The 20,478-nt window shown below is 40.6% G+C and overlaps 4 protein-coding genes across 4 annotated transcripts in view; 2 read left to right on the forward strand and 2 right to left on the reverse strand.

Moving 5' to 3' along the window:
* LOC146459251 (uncharacterized) overlaps positions 1-386 on the reverse strand; it is a 9,395-nt gene extending 9,009 nt beyond the window's left edge. Inside the window, exon 1 of the mRNA XM_085089779.1 lies at positions 239-386. Coding sequence (XP_084945905.1) covers positions 239-296 — 58 coding nt within the window. The 5' untranslated portion in view covers positions 297-386. The remainder of the gene's footprint in view (positions 1-238) is intronic.
* A 531-nt stretch (positions 387-917) lies between these two features.
* LOC146459252 (uncharacterized) lies at positions 918-6,786 on the forward strand. The gene is made up of 2 exons (XM_085089746.1): positions 918-6,243; positions 6,386-6,786. The coding sequence occupies exons 1-2, from the start codon at positions 918-920 to the stop codon at positions 6,784-6,786; spliced, it is 5,727 nt and encodes a 1,908-aa protein (XP_084945872.1).
* Positions 6,787-8,521: 1,735 nt separating this feature from the next.
* LOC146459253 (uncharacterized) lies at positions 8,522-17,201 on the forward strand. The gene is made up of 11 exons (XM_085089825.1): positions 8,522-8,854; positions 9,034-9,120; positions 10,262-10,324; positions 10,858-10,936; positions 11,998-12,140; positions 12,570-12,674; positions 13,017-13,128; positions 13,960-14,062; positions 14,217-14,273; positions 15,100-15,194; positions 15,769-17,201. Exons 1-11 carry the CDS (start codon positions 8,780-8,782, stop codon positions 15,858-15,860), a joined length of 1,011 nt encoding a protein of 336 aa, XP_084945951.1. The 5' UTR covers positions 8,522-8,779; the 3' UTR covers positions 15,861-17,201.
* A 469-nt stretch (positions 17,202-17,670) lies between these two features.
* LOC146459254 (uncharacterized) lies at positions 17,671-18,129 on the reverse strand. The gene has a single exon (XM_085089747.1). The coding sequence runs from the start codon at positions 18,127-18,129 to the stop codon at positions 17,671-17,673; it is 459 nt and encodes a 152-aa protein (XP_084945873.1).
* Positions 18,130-20,478: the final 2,349 nt, after the last annotated feature.

Below are 20,478 nucleotides of genomic sequence, written 5' to 3' on the forward strand. Positions count from 1 at the left end.
TGGTCCAAAGAGATCACCGTCTGTGCATGTACGATAAAATGTAAAGCAAAGGCTTCCAAACAACGGAGAACGAAAAATTTGCCAATAAAGTTGTTGAAATAAAGCTTTAGCTAATGTACTGTAGCTACAGTAGGTTAATGTGGAGGTCTTCGAAAATCGAAGCATGCAAATTACCTAAAAGATCTTCGATGAAAGTTGTCACAAAGATTATTAAAATATCGTATGTGTACCAACTAACCTGAGCTAACAAGTGCAATGCATATCAAAAAGATGAACGAGCAAAATTTCCCACACATTACAACCTTCTTTGCTGCCAAACTTCGTATCTGTCGCAGGGTGTTACCACATTCTAGCAGGGTAGGGTTGGAGTACTGGCTTTATATCCGGGGAATTGGAAATGAATAATGGCTTGAATGAAAAAGTGATACGTATACCAGCACTGGAAAAGCACCATTACTTTAGTAACCTTGCAAAGTTTCAGCATATTAGGTGTTATATCAGCTTGGGAAATGTAAGATGAAATTTGTCAAATTAACAGACGACGTTTGTATGACTGCGGGTTTACGTCATTGTTACAGATTCAGATAGCGTTACGGCGTGACACCGTTCACGTGGGACTTAAACGCATTGCATCATGGACCTGCTAACCATGTGATTGCTGGAGTGTTGTCGTTTTTCGAGCAAAGTAGTTTTACCTTGTGTACAGTGTAGGTACGTTTGAATTGATATTACAGTCAATCAGATTTGAGCCTAAAGATCCTTGTGTGGAGTTGAATCCTTACGAAGAACCGGCGACACGCGTCCTGTAGCGCAGCCCTTCTCTTACATGGTCACTTCGAGCCGGAGCCGATAATACTTGTTTTTACGCTGCACACTGTGGATTCTTCGATCTTTGTTTTGACTGAAGTCATTGAGCGATGCCACCAAAAGTCAAAAACCTTGCAAGGAAGAAAGCAACTCGTGAAGGACATCGAACAACCGTGAAACGAATCGCCTATACAGTCAATGAGCAATTGGATGTCCCGATCAGCGATGAATTGGATCAGAGCAAGCAAGCTCTACACGTGTCGAAGCTTCGCCAGCAAAGAGAATCACTTCGTTCTAAATTGGAAACTCTGAAAGGTCTAGACGAAGACATCCTGTCGATCGTGGAAGACGAAGAAATTGAGAACGAGATTCGAGAAGCAGATCTCGCAAGCGAATTAATACAGCTCAGCATATCAAGAATCGATAATTTTCTGGAAACATTTAGACCCCCCGCGAAGAACATGGACACACCAGAACAACACGAGACACCGGTAAGCCCTCACATTTCTGTATCTACGGAAGTTGCTTCTGGTAATTCTGAACCCTCAAATGTCACTGTTGAATCTCCTAATCCTATTGCAAGTTCATGTACACCATCACCTTCTGCCTCCCAAGTTGAATTACCTAAACTCGATTTGAAGAAATTTGATGGGGAGATAAGTAACTGGCCCACCTTCTGGGATGCATTCGAGTCATCAATCCACAACAATATGAAGCTAGCGGCTATTGATAAATTCAATTACCTGAATTCACTCCTTATGAAACCAGCCAGTGATGCCATTTCTGGATTGTCCCTTACTGCCACCAACTACGAAGAAGCTGTTGCCATTTTAAAGAAGAGATTTGGCAATAAGCAACAAATCATAAGCAGACACATGGACATTCTTCTCAGTATTAACCCGGTCAATTCAAGCCAAAACATTGATAAGCTGAGACACCTTTATGATACCTTAGAGGCGCATGTCAGAAGTCTAAAATCGTTGGGGGTCCCTTCAGACTCATATGGAACCCTTCTTTCCTCCATTATCATGAACAAGCTCCCAAGCGACTTGCGTCTAGTCATCAGCAGAGAAGTGAAGGATGAGGAGTGGCAGCTAGATCGGATTTTGCATGTGTTTGAGAATGAATTGGAGGCCAGGGAACGCGCAGCTGTTCGTGACGTTGCTCAATCGACAAGTGAAGTAAAATCGTTCAAAAGAGACCAACCTAGGATGAAGCCCACCACTACAGCACTTCTCATGAAAGCCACAGGACCCACTTGCACCTATTGCAGGATGAATCATGCCTCTAACTCCTGCACTACTGTGAGCAATGTTGCTGCCCGAAAGGAGATTCTGAAAAGGCATGGAAGATGTTTCGTCTGTCTAAGAAGAGGTCACATTAGTCGCAATTGTCCTTCGAATATCAAGTGTTTTAAGTGTAGTGGTCGTCACCACGTCAGTATTTGTACCTCTGGTATCAGTGAAGGAACTGGGGCCCACTCTGTTAAAAATGCCCCTCCGACTGCCAACCATGAGCAGACCTCTTGGAGAGTGCCAAACGATACAAATGAGAATCCTACAGCATTGTATGTTGGAACATCAACGCCCATTCTTCTCCAGACAGCTACGGCAGTAGTCTCGAAGCCTGGTCAACCAGGACAGTGCGTAGCCAGACTTATCCTAGACAGCGGTAGTCAGAGGTCTTACGTGACAACAAGAGTGAGGGAACAACTGAACTTGCCAACTGAAAGGAGACAGACAATTGCAATTAAAACCTTTGGATCATCGGATGAACACACTCAATCTGTAGACGTTGTTCAACTTTGTGTTGCTGCTGAGAATGGTGAGGAAGTTCAGCTGTCTGCCTTCGTGGTACCACTCATATGTGATCCCCTACAGAGACAGTACGTTGCAAAGGCCGGCAACACGTACGCCCATCTTAAAGGTCTCAATCTTGCTGACCACTGTACTGGTGATAATGATGTTGCTGTGGACATCCTTGTCGGATCAGACCACTATTGGAATCTTGTCTCTGGAAGAGTAATACGGGGGGAGGATGGCCCAACGGCAATTCACACTAAGCTTGGATGGGTTTTGTCAGGCCCAGTTAATGGAGCAACACAAGATGAGAGGCAGCAGAACAACCTCGTGACAACGCATGTTCTAAAGAGTGCAGTGAAGCCTATTGATGTTACGAATGAAAGTCTTGACGGAAACCTAAGAACATTCTGGGAACTGGAGTCACTAGGCATAAAGCCGAAATCCTTGTATGAAGAGTTTGAGGAGAAGATATCCTTCGAGAATCAGAGGTACGAAGTCAATCTGCCATGGAAGACACCGCATCCAATCCTCCCGGACAATTATGATCTGAGTGTGAAGCGGTTGACCAACCTACTCAAACGTCTACGCCAAGATCCTGAGGTCTTAAGAGAGTATGATTCAGTTATCAGAGAGCAGCTAAGCAAAGGCATAGTCGAAATCGTAGAGAAGCCTGAAGATGGGGACGTTGGCAAAATTCACTACATCCCGCACCATGCAGTCATACGGAGGGACAAGGCGACAACTAAGCTCAGAGTTGTATACGATGCTTCTGCCAGAACTGAAGGTGCATCACGGAATGATTGTCTGTACGCAGGACCACCCCTTGCAGAAAACATTTTTGACATACTCCTGAGATTTCGAGTGATTCGAGTAGCTCTGACTGGTGATGTGGAAAAGGCGTTCCTTATGGTCGGCATGGCAAAGGAGGACAGAGATGTGTTGCGATTCCTATGGGTGGACGACGTACAGAAGAATTCCCCTGAGATTGTGATACTTAGATTTACAAGAGTGGTCTTCGGAGTTTCTTCTAGTCCTTTCTTGTTGAATGCGACCTTGAAGTATCACATTGAGAGGTACAAGGATGAAGATCCAGAATTCGTGGAAAGATTTCTTCGCGCCATTTATGTGGATGACTTGAGTTCTGGAGCCCCTGAGAATGACGCCGGCTACGAACTCTACTTGAAGTCCAAGGTCAGACTCGCTGGAGGAGGATTTAACTTGAGAAAATTTGTGTCAAACTCCGCTGAACTTAGGGAGAGAACCCAATGCAATGAATCAAGAATGTCAAACCCAGTCACATCTGAGAACATTGTTGAACCTGAACGCATGCAATCATCTCAAGACGTCACTGAACAGGATGTGACCGAAGAAGACAAGACCTATGCCAAGAGCACACTTGGAGCTGTAGAGGATACAACTAGTACAGAGCAGAAGGTGCTTGGAGTGCGCTGGAACTATGTGAATGATACATTTGTGTTTGAAATGAAAGAGATAGCAAGCCTTGCAAGAGACATTGAACCGACGAAGAGAAACGTCGTCAGCATTGCAGCAAGGTTCTATGATCCACTGGGGTTCCTGTCACCTGTAATTCTGCAATTCAAGTTGTTCTTTCAAGAACTCTGCAAGCGCAAGATTGGTTGGGACGACCGCCTAGAAGGAGAGTTATTGAAGTGGTGGCAGAAACTAGTAACTGGTTTGCAAAACATGAGTTCATTTACACTACTAAGATGCTATTTCCAAGGCGTCTCCGAAAGAATTGTCAGTTGTAGCCTCCATGGGTTCCGTGACGCATCCTGCAAAGCCTACGCAGCAGTAATTTACCTGCACATCACAACAACCAATGGAAGTTACCTGAAGTTCGTTGCATCGAAGTCCAGAGTCGCACCCGTGAAACACGAGTCAATCCCAAGATTAGAACTTCTTGCCGCCTTAGTACTGGCAAGACTGATTACACACGTCTGTGAAACCTTAGAGCCTGAAGTGGGAATTGCGGAAATGACCTGCTGGACAGATTCAAGAGTAACACTGTGTTGGATCAAAGGTGAAGAAAGAGAGTGGAAACAATTCGTCCAGCACCGCGTGAACGAGATTCGACAACTTGTTCCGGCAACCAAGTGGAAGCATTGCCGTGGAAAGAACAATCCAGCTGATGTTCCGTCAAGAGGAATGAGCCCTTCAGAAATGTCAGAGTGTGCCTTGTGGATTGACGGACCAAAATGGCTCATCGAGTATGAAGAATCGAGTGAAGAAGAGTTTGATAGTGCGCAGCTTCCAGAAGAATGTCTAGAAGAAATGAAGGTTGGAGACAAGGAGAAGTTGCGGATTGAAGCCTCGTCTTCACTACTAGCTGCAGCTGAGGCCGTTGGTATAGCCCAGATAATCAGATGTGAAGATTACAGTGAACTACCGCGACTATTAAGGGTCACTGCCCTAGTTCTCAAGTTTGCAAACATTATGAAGTCGAAGTTGCGGAAGGAGGTTCCACCACAAGTACAATTAACTAGCCAAGACATTGCATTAGCAGAAACCCTCTGGATCAAGGAAATACAGAGATCGCTGAGCAAGAATCCTAAGTTTGAAATTTGGAAACAGCAGTTTGGCCTATTCGTTGATGGACAAGGTATCATGAGATGTATGGGACGTTTAGCCAATGCGCAGCTACCCACGTCGATTAAGCAACCTATCCTGTTGGACAAGAGCCACTATCTCACATCCCTCATTGTACGAGACAGCCACAAGCGAGTGATGCATAGTGGTGTCAAGTCTACCCTTACTGAATTGAGAGACAGGTTCTGGATCGTTCAAGGCAGGCAGTTTGTGAGAAAGCTATTGCATCAATGTGTCGTATGCCGCAAACTGGAAGGAGGACCTTACCAAGCTCCACCGGCCCCGCCACTCCCAGAGTTCAGAGTAAAGGAGGAGCCACCGTTTACCTATGTCGGACTTGACTTTGCCGGTCCACTCTACGTGAAGAATTCAAATTGCAACAGTCCTCAACAGAAAGTGTGGATCTGCCTTTACACATGTTGTGTCACGAGAGCTATCCATTTGGATCTTGTGCCAGGTCTGACGGCTAACGCATTCTTGAGAAGCTTTAGAAGATTTACCGCCCGACGTGGACGACCGTCGTTGGTGGTGTCCGACAATGGTAGTACCTTTAAACCTGCAGCACGAGAAATCGCAAAGGTGTTGAATGACCCAGGAGTAAAGCAGCACTTCGCCCAGGAACAGATGAAGTGGACATTCAACCTTGAGAAAGCACCCTGGTGGGGTGGAATATTTGAGAGACTTGTGAGATCAGTGAAGAGGTGTCTGAAGAAGACTATCGGAGGAGCAAGACTTACCTATGAAGAATTGTCGACTGTAGTTGTGGAAGTTGAGATGATACTAAACTGCAGACCTCTTTCATACGTGTCAAGCGAAGACCTTGAAGAACCGATCACGCCATCGCACTTACTGTGTGGACGGCGTCTGATGAGTGTTCCTGACAGCAATACTAGTGAAACCCCGGACTACAACCCAGACATTCAGCCACAAGATTTAGATAGAAGAATGCAGCATCTGAGCAATGTTATGAACCACTTTTGGAAAAGATGGAGAGAAGAATATCTCGTGGAACTGCGAAACTCTCATCGTTATATAATCTGTTCATGTTGTCCTTCAGCAGCATGATTAAAAATATATAAAAACTGTTCAATTGAGGCCTTACACTGCTGTTTAAAAACTAAAAACTAAAAACTGAAATCCAAGCTTTCGCCGATCAACGGCATCATCAGATGCATCATCATATGCTGCCACCGAGGGGAACACTGATAGAACTGTGTCCACTGGAGATGTAGTTGTTGTTCATGACGAAGATCAACCTAGAGGAAAATGGCGGGTTGGCAAGGTTGAAGATCTCATTGCAGGAGCTGATGGAGCTATCAGAGGAGCTGTTGTTCGAGTCCAAAGCAAGGGAGGAAAATGCACAACAATCAGACGTCCGGTGCAACGCCTTTACCCCTTGGAAATCCGATGCCAGGTCGCTGAGCCCGCAGCAATCTCCAGATTTGTTCCTGATTCATCAGTCCCTTGTGCCAGACCTGAACAGCCCGAGCCGAGACAGAGCCGCCCAAGACGAGCAGCAGCAGTAGAAGCTGACCGTAGGAGAAAAACGTGGCTAGAGGATCTGAACTAAGGAACACTGACAAGCTCCTGACATTAAACATTCAGTGTCGAACTTTGCTAACATGACTTTGAACCAAGGAACTCTTTAGTTTCGTATCGTTGTAGTTTTGTTACGGTTATGTAGGGATTGTGTTGACCAGAACAAATAGTTAGCTCAGTAGTGGATAATCTGGTCAACAGGGGGGAGTGTTACAGATTCAGATAGCGTTACGGCGTGACACCGTTCACGTGGGACTTAAACGCATTGCATCATGGACCTGCTAACCATGTGATTGCTGGAGTGTTGTCGTTTTTCGAGCAAAGTAGTTTTACCTTGTGTACAGTGTAGGTACGTTTGAGTTGATATTACAGTCAATCAGATTTGAGCCTAAAGATCCTTGTGTGGAGTTGAATCCTTACGAAGAACCGGCGACACGCGTCCTGTAGCGCAGCCCTTCTCTTACAGTCATATACCCCCAGTCATACAAATGTCTGTAAATTTTTCATTATTTTTTCAACTTACATTTTCTCAGCTGATATTACACCTGAAATGCTGAGACATTGCAGGGTTACTAAAGTAAAAATGTTCTTTCTAGTGCTGGTATACGTTTTTAATTTTAATTTATTTGAATTTTCGGCCGCCAATTTGGAGAAGGGTCTATTTTCTAGACGACCCAGAACGTGCACATTTCGGTCATTATTATAATATTAAAATAATAAATATCAGCTTTCAGATGTCGGAAAATAATTTCCTTGAGGCTACTAATCAAAATTCCTTCTCGTATGAGTAAAACCATGGTTTCCGGCAGGTTTTGTTTAGCCCTATCTCAGCCGGCGGGCTTGGGAGGGGGTGGGGGGAGGGGGAGGGGATGGAGGGTTGGGGATTCTGCGATTTTCAACCTGAATTTTGAGCAAACGCCCGTCCTCGGAGACCCAGGGGCAGATACTAGTGGGGCGAAGACGAAGTCAAAACAGGCAGGAAAAAAAGAAACTAGTACTTCAGAAATTTATCCGGGAAAAAAATTGATTTGTGTGGTCGATTAGCGTTGATTGACTTTGATATTTCCATGGCAATCAATTTTTGGCAGGCCATTATTTTTTCAGACTATGAATAGAATAAATAAATAAGTAAATAAATAAATAAAAAACAAAATCTCGTTTTAAAATGAAGAGGAAAAATCACTTTCCTTCCCTTCATTTTTGGTTTTAGTTCATATCAGTGGCGGAATCAACCCCCCACCCCCCCCCCCAAAAAAAATGAAATAAAATAAAAATATTCACCGGGCCCCGACTCATTTATTTACTCTTGGTATAAATAGACATGACGAAACACGCCAAGGGTCGACACTTGTAACTTAGTCCTAAACAACCAATCATTGTCACACATTTTGTATTTTTTTAAAATATAAAATTTATGTTTCTCACTTTTCTTTTTCGTTCAGCCCCCGAAGAAGTTGTATTGCAAACAGAAATATCGGGCAAAAATTTGTTTTTTTAAAACAAAAAAATTTCAGTTATTCTAGCCTTTGTTGTTTATTTTATCAAGCTCGTCACCTCCGCCGTTGGGATCAGTCTGCCGTCAATATTTATGTATTTGAAATAATTTGCTGATTCAGGTCCGGCACCACTCATCGGTTTGTCGCAGATTTTATTGTACTTTTAATTTCTAATAGCACTGAGTAACACCGGGAAAGTTAGGGCAACATTGCGTGACAGACACCTTGCCCATATTTGGCAGGTATCGCAAACGAGGTTTTTTTTTTGCATAACACTTCGAGTTCAGTTCTTTCTCCTTCTCTGTTGAATTCTTAGAATTTCGACAATGAAAGCGAATTGTGGACTTCACAGAAAGCTTATGACTAAATCACGAGACTGATAACGAAATCGCTTCTAATATGTTATTTTCAATTCAGTATTTGGATCACAAAACGCAGTGAAATGACAGATTGGCAAGGCAATAGGCAAGGAACTAGTACTCTTTTGTAGCAAATTGTAAATTATAGGTGCTCGCGTTCATTTTGACAATGGATCTCAATCCAAAAGTTGAGTTTTTAAAATTTCACGAAGGATATGTCCGTGGTGTTGCATTTTCTCCTGTGGTAAGCTCTAAAAAAAGTCGTAAATGATGAGTTCAGTACAGTTGTAGCTAGGAGTGACTGCCTCTCGTTCCATGCACAACTAAACATTTTGAGTTTTAGGTCGTATTTCAGCTTAATCAGACTTACTGTAAGTTGTTATTTTTGCTTACTAAATTCCAAGAAAGTTATTTCCTCCTTAGGATCGATACTTGTTTTGCTCCGGTGCTTATGATGGAAAGGTCAACATTTACAGTGCAAAGAAGTGTAATCTATTGGGAAGCTATCCGGTATAATTTATAAAATAATTAGGTTGATTTAATGTAAATCAATTATTGGCGGGGATTAGCACCCCTCACTTCCTCACATGACTAACAAACATTGTCGCTGGTGGGAATAGGTGTGGATCCAATAGAGAAACCTGAGGATGCTGCCAGACCCTCAGAGGTTTGCACCTCTGTATTTAAACCGAACCACACATACAGTATGAACCCCCAGGGGGGGTCTGGGAGCATGCTCCCTGAGATATGATATTAGATTGACGTTCATTGACTAAAGAATTGACTTAACTGAGTGATTGACATGCCATTTCCTGAAAAAAAATGCAGGAGTATTAAATCATCAAAAACAAATTTGCTTGTAAAAATGTGGCACCAGTTTCAACAAAATGGAGGAAATTGGTCTGGTTCTTTGTCTAATACAAGAGTCTTGTGTTTAACCATGCATGAAAAATCGTTACGCTGTATTGTTTAGTCTAGCCTGTGTAGCCAGGCTTTCTGGCCACGGAAGAACAGGGCAAGTGCAAAGCAAATGACCTTACAAACTTTTTTGCGCTTGCCCAATTCTCACATGGCCAATGGAAACTAGCTTTTCACTTACTGTAAACAGTTGCTTTGCAAGCTACATATCACATATTGGCCAGTTGATACTATACATCTAGCATGACCTAGGTGTGGGTTAAGCATTGTAAGCATAATCTTGATGGGATGTTTTCAGGACAACCAACCCAAAACAGTGTACATGTTGTAGGTTAAAATGAATCTCAGGTTAAAATGATTTCAACCTAGGTTGATTTGTATTTTCCTTTGTTTAAGGCTGGGTAATTTACATGGGAAACAAAGGAAAATACAAATCAACCTAGGTTGAAATCATTTTACCCTGAAATTCATTTTAACCTACAACATACATGTTTACTCAAACTTCTTACTTAGTGACTTCTATACAACTGAAACAAAAAACTAGCAACTGTGTGATCAAAAAGTCATTTGGCTGGTAAAATGGCTTTCAATACTTACTGTACAGTTCTTCTTCTTGACTCATGGAGTTACTCTTGCAGGCAAGCCATACAGTATGCTCAAGGACCCACCCACAGCATAGTTGTATTACAGGCTTTTCAATTTTTTTATATATTATATATTTTATGTTTCACAGGTGACAACATTAAGCCTTGCAAGGAATATAAAAGCTGTGCGATTTACAAGTGATGGGAGAAAGGTAACAAACAATATCAAGATTGTTTGATTATTTGTTTGGTTTGTTGTTATTGTTGCAATCAAGATCATGAATACATGTACAGTTTTTTTAACCCTAAGATTTTTTTATTCTTACAATGTTTTTGAGGGGGAGTGGGTGGGGAAAGAAGGGCAGCTTTTGTGAATCAGCTGCGACAGCAAAGGAGTACTTTGAAGTTGGCTCTATTGTTATCTTATTTTAATGTTTGATATCTTTTTAATTGCTACCATTTTACATGTATGAAAGACAATAGTCAACTACAGCTGCATGTGCTGTGTAAATCTGAAGAGAAATCTGAAGAAAACAGTTTTCTTTGTTTTTCCAAAAATAGCCAGATTTTATTATGGGACATGATTCTTATGCTTGTGTTTCTCATTCACAATGTATTAGCCAGGTTTTCGCGTCTGTTTAGTTGTACGTGTTATGGAAGATTCAGTAGATTTTAAGACAAAATCTATAATCATGGTTATTTGTAAATCCTGTGATCTCTTCTGTTCTGAACTGACTTTTTACAGATTATAGCATCAACCAATGCTAGGAGATTGCTTGTTTTGGATGTGGAAACAGGAGAACAAGTACTTTCTTATGACAACTGTAAGTTTGTCTTACTCTAAAAAGGTCATTGGGAGTCATGGAGGAAGATAGAAAGTCTCAAGCAGATATGCCCCACTTACAGATTTTCAGTAGCCACACATGCAATATTAACTAAAGGTGTTTTTAATTAAAAGTCACACTTTGAGTTGATCAGTCTTGATCAGGAAGGTTGATTGCATACTTTCTTCAATAAACATAAATTAAACTTACAACTGTACATCATTCATACTGACCATTCAAACAGGAACAAAAAAAAAAAAAAGAAGAAGAAGAAGAAAAAAAAAAAGAAAAAAATTAACAATGAACAACTTTTTTTACATTGTAGAATGATACAACTTTCAAATAGTCTGAATGTAATGTGTCTGCATACTAAAGAGCATATGATGGGTCTTGACAAGACTCATTGATCCATGCAAGAGAAGTTTATATAAAGCCATTTCCAGGTACAGCTTTACATGTATCCTCACAGATAAGCCTCACCCCATTTTGGAATGAAAACTCAATTTTTCTTTCTTTTTTTTTTTTAGCTTTTTATTAGCCTAGCACACAATACAATATTTACAGTACTACGCACAATAGCATGGACCAATTACATGTATGTGCCATATTGAGCACTAGAATCAGTGGATCTTAAGAATTGAACTATATGAATCTTCACAAGTTTATTATCAATGTTTAAGTTTCAGACTCCAGTGTGTTACATACAAAACCACACTTAGCTTTAAAATTCTCAGTACGCACTTGATGCTTTGTCAGTCCTGACTGTCATTCACGGCCGTAACTCGTAACACCTGTTTTTAACCTGAAACACATATTACAGCTGCCATGAGCGTGCTTGATTGGACCTTGATGTTACTGGACAGGCAGGTGAACAAATGTATTTTGTTGGTATAAATTGTTCACCAAGCTACAAGTTTTTTACGGGTGCAACTTAATGTCATCCTGGATGTGTGTTGTGGCAAATGTAACACATACAGTATGAATTCTGTGACAGTAAGAGTGCGCGTGTGAACTGCAAATGTCCTATGGCAAAGGATTAATAAATTTTTTCCATTCCAAAGGTGTTTACAATGGTCCTGACCGGACAGGGTTAGCAGTAGATGCCCAGACAGGTCCAAATATTGTGGCTTGCTGCTGTGTAAATGGGCGTGGTTTATCCATGTTTGACCTTAGAATGCCTCTCCCATTGGATTTCATTTATGATGTGAGTTACACACACTATATAGTTCAATAGAATAATTACCAACAAGCCAGCACAAATCTTACAAGTAGTAGATGAAATGGAGTCTGTATAGTGAGGGAAGGAGGATTCTATTAAAATCAATCAATCAATTGAAAATCAGTTAATCAATCAATCAATAAAATGATAGATACCAACAATATTATGAGGGTAAATTTTCATGAAAACTGAAAGTGAAATTCCCTGATTTTTCAATCTCTTTGAAGTAGAATTTTGAGTTTTGCTGTAAAATTCCATGACTATTGGAACTCTGAACCTGAACCCTATTTTTCTCTAACAATTGCAAACTTGAATTCTTAAACTACTGCATGTAGACCACTCTTTAGTCATTACTTTCCATTATGTCTATCATATTTGTCTAAAAATAGTAAACATTTTGCTCCCTTTCTGTAGCTGCATAATAACGTCATTCGAGATGTGATGTTTCTTCATGAAAGCTGGCCTTGGTGCAAGGGGCATAATGCCTTGTTAACAGTGGCAATCGATGGTACAGCAAAGGTATATTTATTTATTATTGATGATTATAACCCAAACTATCCTTGATAGTACTGTAGCTGCAGGACAGTATACAGTGTACATGTACAGTATACAGTGTCGGTGTACACAGTACATATCATTCAGAGTCCATAACTTGAGGCTGCCTTCCCATCAACGTTTCTCTCTGAGCAGAGCTGTCATTGATGTTTTAGACGCATCAATACACGGTCCCAAACCCAACAAACTTGTTGGTCTCTGAGTTAAATGAACCCTGGAGCTGTCAATATTACCCATAATATCAAGGTTGGAAAGAGGGTAAACATACTAATGAGTCATACAATATTTCAATAACATTTTTTCTAGGTATCCACAGTGGATGGACGTCCTTTACAGAGCACGGAGCTTGGTTCTATGTTGAACACTGCGGCACCCACTCCTGAACCATTTGGCTCAATGGCTGATGATGGATTTTACAGTAAGTGTTACTTTATATAAAGGCTAATTCACTCATACCAATGATTATGAATTAGGCCAATATGGCCCATTGGAATTTGACAATGAAAAGGAGTGAGTGGATGCAAATATTATGTAAATAAATAAATTAATAAGACGTAGTTAATAAATAATAATTAAATTAATACTATAAACATAAAAATTATAAATGTCTGTTGCAGTGTTACAGACTTTTTGAATCAGGCCGATTTTCACTGCTTACTATATATTATATGTGCAACTATTTAATTAGCCCATGCGATTGACAGGCCTGCTAATTTGCCCAATAAATCTGTACATTTAAGTAAATTAGCCTAAGCCAACCTGTTCTACTGTTCAGACCAAATCATGAAATAATTATTGAATGGATTGGGTTGAAAGGCATCAGAAGAACTGGGTCAGGAGCCTGAGAGGAATGGTGTTATGAACTGGAAAAGAAGCGGGCTGAAACCAGGAGAACTACTTTGTAGAGTAGAATTACAGTGAAACAGTATTATTTTATGGTAGAGTATGATGAGATGGTGGAGGAGCAAGTTTGGCAAGGTTGCTTACATGTAATATTTCAGAGTTGAAATACACACCAAAACAAATCACATTCTTCCATAATGTAGCAAAGTTAATTATTTTGAATCCTGTTCCAGAATAGGGTCAATCGAATCCATGCTAAGGGTGCTGACATGCTGCAATATGATCACTGTTTGTGCACTCACACAACTAAAGTCATGAAATTAGTGTACACTGTACATGTAGTACTTACTGTTCATTATTTTTTTTGTTGATCTGGGAACCAAAATTAATGTATTTTTTTCATTAGGTCTCATAATGTTTGGGGGAGAATTTCTAACAAGTTTTGTCCCAGAAGTTGGAGTTCAAGAACGTATGCTAGAACATGGGAAAGATCCACTGTGGAAAATTAAGTAGGTCAATCATTTTTTAACATAATGTCACTGTAATTTTAATGAATTTTCTATGTTGACACTGCATGTCCTATTTTCTTCAAAGAAATACACTGTAGGAAAGAACATAACTTACTTATTGTAATACTGACATTAGGAGATAATTTTTTTTTAGGTATACCTCAAATGGAAGCACACTTTTTACAGCCTGTGATAGAGGCATCATAAGAAAGTAAGTTGGTAGCTTAAACTAGTGAAAAAAAGATCATGCATTGTTCAATTTGCAGTGTAAGGAACATTGGTCTGGCCGTACACTGTACTTAAGGTGTACTTTATAAGGTTTCTGAGAAATTAAGCTACCCAAACACCACAAAAATAGAAGTGTAATGTGGGGCCCCCAGATTAAAAATGTTTTGAACAAAATGTGAAAAAATGTCAAGCAGGTTGTTGCTAATTTTTAAGTGGGTGGGGAAGTGAAAAAAGGAACTGGCTATTCTTTTCCTTTAGTGGTCAAAGCAGCCAGGGTTCAAGTACTCATAATATTAGCCAGGGAAATCCCCAGCTCGAGGGCCCCAGGCTTCCTGGCCCCCCAAGTTCCGATGGCCCCCAAGCATCCCCCCCCCCCCCGCCCCCAGCTCCCAGTCCCCCAGCACCCCAGCTCCCCATCCCTTACTGACAGCCCTGCCCCTTGGCATTAGTTCTTTTGACAAAAAGGTGACACCCTGAATCTACCACTGGTATAAATATTTGTTCAGATATACAAGTCATGTAGATCATGATAACCAACCTTTTAACTTTATTACCTCTGATTGGTTGAAGCAAAGCATGAACATTGGGAGGCAATGAGAATTTTTGCATTCTTTATTAAATAGTAGAGTTCTTGATAGCAGGTGTCATTAAAGAAAAGCGCATCACTTTTTAGTGTGTAACGTATGCTTTACCTCAAAATACAGGTAGACTGTAGTTATTATTATTTTTGTTCTTTTATGCGTTAGTTTTTATTGTAGCATATCTAGTGGTACCATGAATTTTGATATGCCACTAACTGTCCATTGTAGATATCGGCGATTCCCAGATCACCATGAATTTGTAGATGACTTGTTCTGCCATTCAGATGATGTTGAAGACATGGATATTTCACCTTATGATGAATGTATCCTTCTTTTCCCTTTAGTCCCAAACATCAACATTCTTCACATTGGTGTTCACATAATTATTTCTTACAATAATTATTATTTATTTATCCAGCATCTTGTGCCAGGTCGGGCGGATGGAAAATTTGTCATTATCAATATATATAAGGTCAGCTCACTTTAACAAATGCAGTGCTGCCTACTTAGGAGTGTTCCACAGTTGGCACTCATGTTATTGCAGTTCAGTATTTCATCATTGCTAAAACATTGATACAGCTGACGTGATCAGAAATGGAGAAAATTTGAGCTTGGCCGCAGACAAGACTTGAGCACTTTAAACTCTTTAAAGGAGTGTCTTTCATAATTTGTGACAATTACTGCCCACCCCACCCCACCCCCATTCACCTTTACATCAGACTTCCCCCCTCCCCCCACCTTTTAATCAGTTGTTTGTATATCATAACAAGCAAAACTACCTCAGCATAGAAAATTTGTCTGTCTTCATGATTAAGCTACTGTGTCTAGTGCTTAAGTTTGTATCAAGCTTACATGATCAGTTTGTCTCCTTAATATTGAAATTAATTATCTTAATAGATTTAGTTACCGCATCAAAGGATCAGAGTGTAGGTGTGTACAGGCTTGGCCCTCCCAGTCATGGCGTCACTGAGTATGGAGAAATAAAATAACAATAGGAGAGAAGCCTGCATGATGTCTACAACTCTTCTATGAGCAACCCTTACAGGAGCTCTTCATCTTTTGGTGTAGAAGGTTCTGACAAGCGTTTGTAGGACTTGGATCAAGTAAATGTAAAATACCCAGCTTGGACATGACCAGCCATAATTTATCAACTTGGAACTAAAAGCATCTACAGCACTCTCTGCAATCGTCAGTCAGGCTTCATAATGGTTCTTCATCGTGCTGATAATTTGGCGGATTGTAGGATTTGGATACCTTTAACTTAAATCAGAGCCTCTGATGCAGTGCACATAATTTATTCTTTCCATAAGCGAAGGTTTTGCCACGGACATTCCTAAGGAATGTTCTTTGTTGCTGAAAAGCGAAAAGTAAATGGAGTCAGAGTTTTTTGCCATGGAAGGTCAACTCATTTGTACAACTAATAACCAAGAAGTCTACATTGCTGTATCCGGCCCGTACAAGGTTTGTAGGTAGGTGACGAGGAACTTAAGACAGACCCAGCCTGAAGACACATACTTTGGCCAAAAAGGTACATGTATAGAGTACATGTAATTGTCGCAAGTGGCTGTGAAAAGAGCTGCCATACAGTAATACTAACAAGCCAAATACAGTATTTAATGGACAGGTGAAGGGTTCTGGTCACGAATCAGACTCAGAGCCAGTTTGCTGTTGAAAGTACGGACCTATAAACCAAAGATTTAGAACAAAACGTTTTAGAAGATAAAAATGATTAATTTACTGTTAAACAGCAAAAACAGTCCTAATACTACTCCTAATACTAATATTTGGGATCCGCTCAACTCTGTCCCTTTTCAAAAAATTACTAGTGGGTAAGAACCGAAATATAAACTTCACGGTAGTGCTTTTTATTATACCCTTACAAGTTTATTTGATATTTTGAGTCCTGTGTGACTGTTGAAATGAAAGCATTTGCCCATGCTGCTGTTAGTTTATCCATTTCTCTCAAAGGGACGGATTCAGACGTTTGTGAAATTTGCAGAGGTGTCTATTCAGGAGCTGGGCACATAAAAGACTTGTGTCAAATTTTAGGTTGATTTTTTTTATTTTTATTGGAAATACGACCCAATTGTGGGCATAAGTTTGCTGAGTGAAGTGTCTCAATCGGACAAAGAAACAGGAAAACAAAAACTACAATTTGAAATGTCTGTTTGAATTTTAGGCATATGGCCTATCAACCTAAAATTTGGCCCTTTAATTGTTCATTTTCTGGACATTCAGATGTATCACCATTGCTGTTAATCAATCTAAACAAGGTTGTGATGTAAACGCATATTGTACTATTTGCTGTAATAAAGTTGGTAAAAACTTTATGTATTAGTTCAATAATGATTATGACTTGTAATGACTTGGTTTCTTGTTTAGCACCCCTTTGTGAAAAGCGCTCCCTTTATCAAAAGGGTCCTGATTGTTAATTACAATTCTCAAATCTTTAAAATAGCCTGGCACGAGTTGCAACGTCATTGCCGTGATACATGCATGCTTGTGGTTGTTGGGTGCGCTCGATGCCGCGTGTAGCGCGCGTGGGAAATTGTCGCCCCTCCCACGCATCGCGTTTTCACCCGAGTTTACGTCCGAAAGCTCGCGCACTCCCAGAATGAAAAGGGAGTGCCGCTCGTGGCGTAGCTCACGTACTTGAATTTAATGAAAAGTAGAACATTGTAAAATCCTTTTATTTCAATTCACGGTCGACTGAAATTCTACTACTCGTAGCTTAGCCGTTATAGTACCATATATCCGTCCTCTTTCACCATAGTAACTGTTTTCCTCTCTGTTTCTCAGTCACTTTCCACTCTTTAAGCTCCTTAGATACTCAGCATACTCTTTAGGAATAATATCCTCCCCTTCAAGTATTTCGTTCAAATAAATCTCGCTAGGCTTTAGCCCATCTTGAACATGTTCTTTATTTGCCCGGTATGCCGTGGCCTCCACCAATTCACCGCTTTTCTTTTCAACTTGTACAATAATACGGTGAAAGCGATTGTCCTCGTGAATATGCTCATGATCCATGTTAGCCATGCTTCCTTTCTCGCATACATACAGTGCTCCGTGAACCACGGAATCTTTATCTGGAGTAATATTAGCATAACCAAATCCATCGTCTTTCCAGTTGGTACTAAAGTCAAATCGAAATCCTCGGAGCATGGCGCTTTCGCGGGAAAGAAACTTGGCGCCACGTTCTTTCATTTTTCTCTCACTTAAGTTTGAGGCGAAAGCGAAATAAATCTCTTCGCTTTCCATGTTTCGGGATGTTTGAAGGCTTTTATCAGAGGGTTAGGGAGCGAGCTGGAAGTTGCGCAATCAACTTCCCGTGACTGCTGTTTGTTGCATAACACGTGGTCTAAAGGCGGGCTCACGAAAACATAACAATGGCGAAACCGTCCCGTGATAGTCCGAGCTGCCCAGCCTGCTTAGCAGTCGTTTCCTTTCCAAGTGAGCGCTAAAAGTGAACGAATGCTTCCAGGGAAAATGGTTGGTTATCTTCGACTTCCCAATCGAGCGAGCCTCCCGTACATGACCGGCTGCCCGGCTCCTGTACACGCTGAGTTCCGCTCACTAATTTTTCGTGCCCCCTGTCTATGAGTTGCGATGATGTCTTTATAAGTTCAATTCTGTTCCTTTTTCTTCAAGCCTCGAAAATAGTCAGCATGCTCTTTAGGAGTAATATCTTCTCCTTCAAGTATTTCATTCAAATAATTATCGCTCGGCTTGAGCCCATTTTTAACGTACTCTTCATATGCTTGGTATGCTATTGCCTCCACGACTTCACCGCTCTCTTTTTCAACTTGCACTTTAACTCTACCAAGCCGGCCGGCCTCATGCTCGTCTAGCTTAGCTAAGCTTCCTTTCTTACACACGTACAGGGCCCCATGCACCGTGGATTCTTCGTACGGGATAATATTAGCATAACCGAAGCCGTCATCTTTCCAGATGTTGAACACAACACGAAATCCTCGAAGTATCGCGCGTTCCCGCGAGAAAAACTTTGTGCCACGTTCTCGCATCAATCTTTCGCTCAAATTTGATCCGAACGCAAAGTAAAGCTCTGTGTCCTCCATGGGGATGTTGTTCTTTAGTTTCTGGAAGAAGTGAGGGGCAAATTAATTTTAAAGGCATGCCTGGATGCGCTTTAAACGGCCGAGTTAGCATTGATTTGCAGATAAGCTGATTATATTAGCATAAAACAACCAAACTGAAAAACAATTAACGCAAGACATTGTGTATGTGACGTTCAATTTGTTTCCCTTTTTTTCACATTCGATTATAATGCTGTTTAAAATAATTCCATTAGTAGCCATGATACCGGTACAAAATGAGTGCAGTGCATGGCGAATCGGTGACATGGCTTAAGGTGGGGCTCTACCTGAATTTGAGTGAAATTTGAAGAGGTTTTAAGAATGGATAGAAGAAAGAAAATGATTTTTGGAACACTAACAGACAGTCGATAACCACGCAAGAGCACCCCAGGTTGCTAGTGGACTAACTTGGTATCCGTCTATTAATTATTAACTACAAATTCTAATTTTAAAAATTCACTAAATCTTCAACATTTCTTATTTCTCTTAATTTTACCTATCCTTCACGAAAAATTATTTCCTTTCAAATATACCTAAAAATCACCCAAAAATTCATAAAACACCCCAAAACCATTGATTTGTGTTATGAATGGAGGGTTTTTGTATTGCTTGAAATGCAAACAAGATATTTCCATGCGACCGATTTTAAGCGGCGTGAAAACGGCTTTCAGGTGAACCCCCACCTTAACTGAATTTTGTTGGCTACTAATAAATCATCGGTTATTCACTGATCAAACACAAAGGAATAAGGGATTAGACCAAATCAGTACCTGGTGTACCCGAGTTAAAAAACTTAATTACCGTAAATGATCTAATAAACGCCCCCTCTCTTATGAACGCCTCCTATCTAATTAACGCCTCCCTAAGCTGACAAGTTTGTATTAAACGCCCCTTTCTAACAAACGCCCCCTGTCTAATAAACGCCCCCCTTCCCTGAAAACCACACATAAACTAGAAACAGATCAATCAATTTACTTGCGTTCTTGCTTAATCAACACTGGTGTGCGAGTTGCGTCTTGCTCAATTTCCAGTTCAAAGTGAGGATAGCGCTCTTTAATGTTCTTGATCACTGTGCTTAGGATATCAGCAATTTTCTTTCAGCTTGTCCCAGCATTGTAGCATCCCGGAATTACAAGGACTACTTCACGTTTGACTTGATAGTCTCGTAAAGCTCTGTCATTTAGGTTTTTATAACACCTTCTTTAGGTTACCATGTTACAGTTATTAGAACAAACGCCTCTCTCTTTTAAACGCCTCTTATCTTTTAAACGCCCCAGTCGGACCCTTAAAATTCAATAAACGCCCCCGGCGTTTAATAGATCATTTACGGTATCTTAGTAAGAATATTATTTTCTGTCAATTGGTAGTGGTTTTTCTTGAAAACTATTCCAGTGTGATTCTTTAATTGTAAAGTTTTACCTTTCAAAATTTAGTCATAATTTCGATTCTTGCATTGACGACCAGCATTTGCGTCGACCGTCGGCCGCCAGGTTCACAAAAGACTGGGAACAAG

This window comes from Pavona decussata, unplaced genomic scaffold (assembly GCF_977016875.1).
Source record: "Pavona decussata unplaced genomic scaffold, jaPavDecu1.1 SCAFFOLD_223, whole genome shotgun sequence".
In the NCBI taxonomy this organism is placed as follows: Eukaryota; Metazoa; Cnidaria; class Anthozoa; order Scleractinia; family Agariciidae; genus Pavona; species Pavona decussata.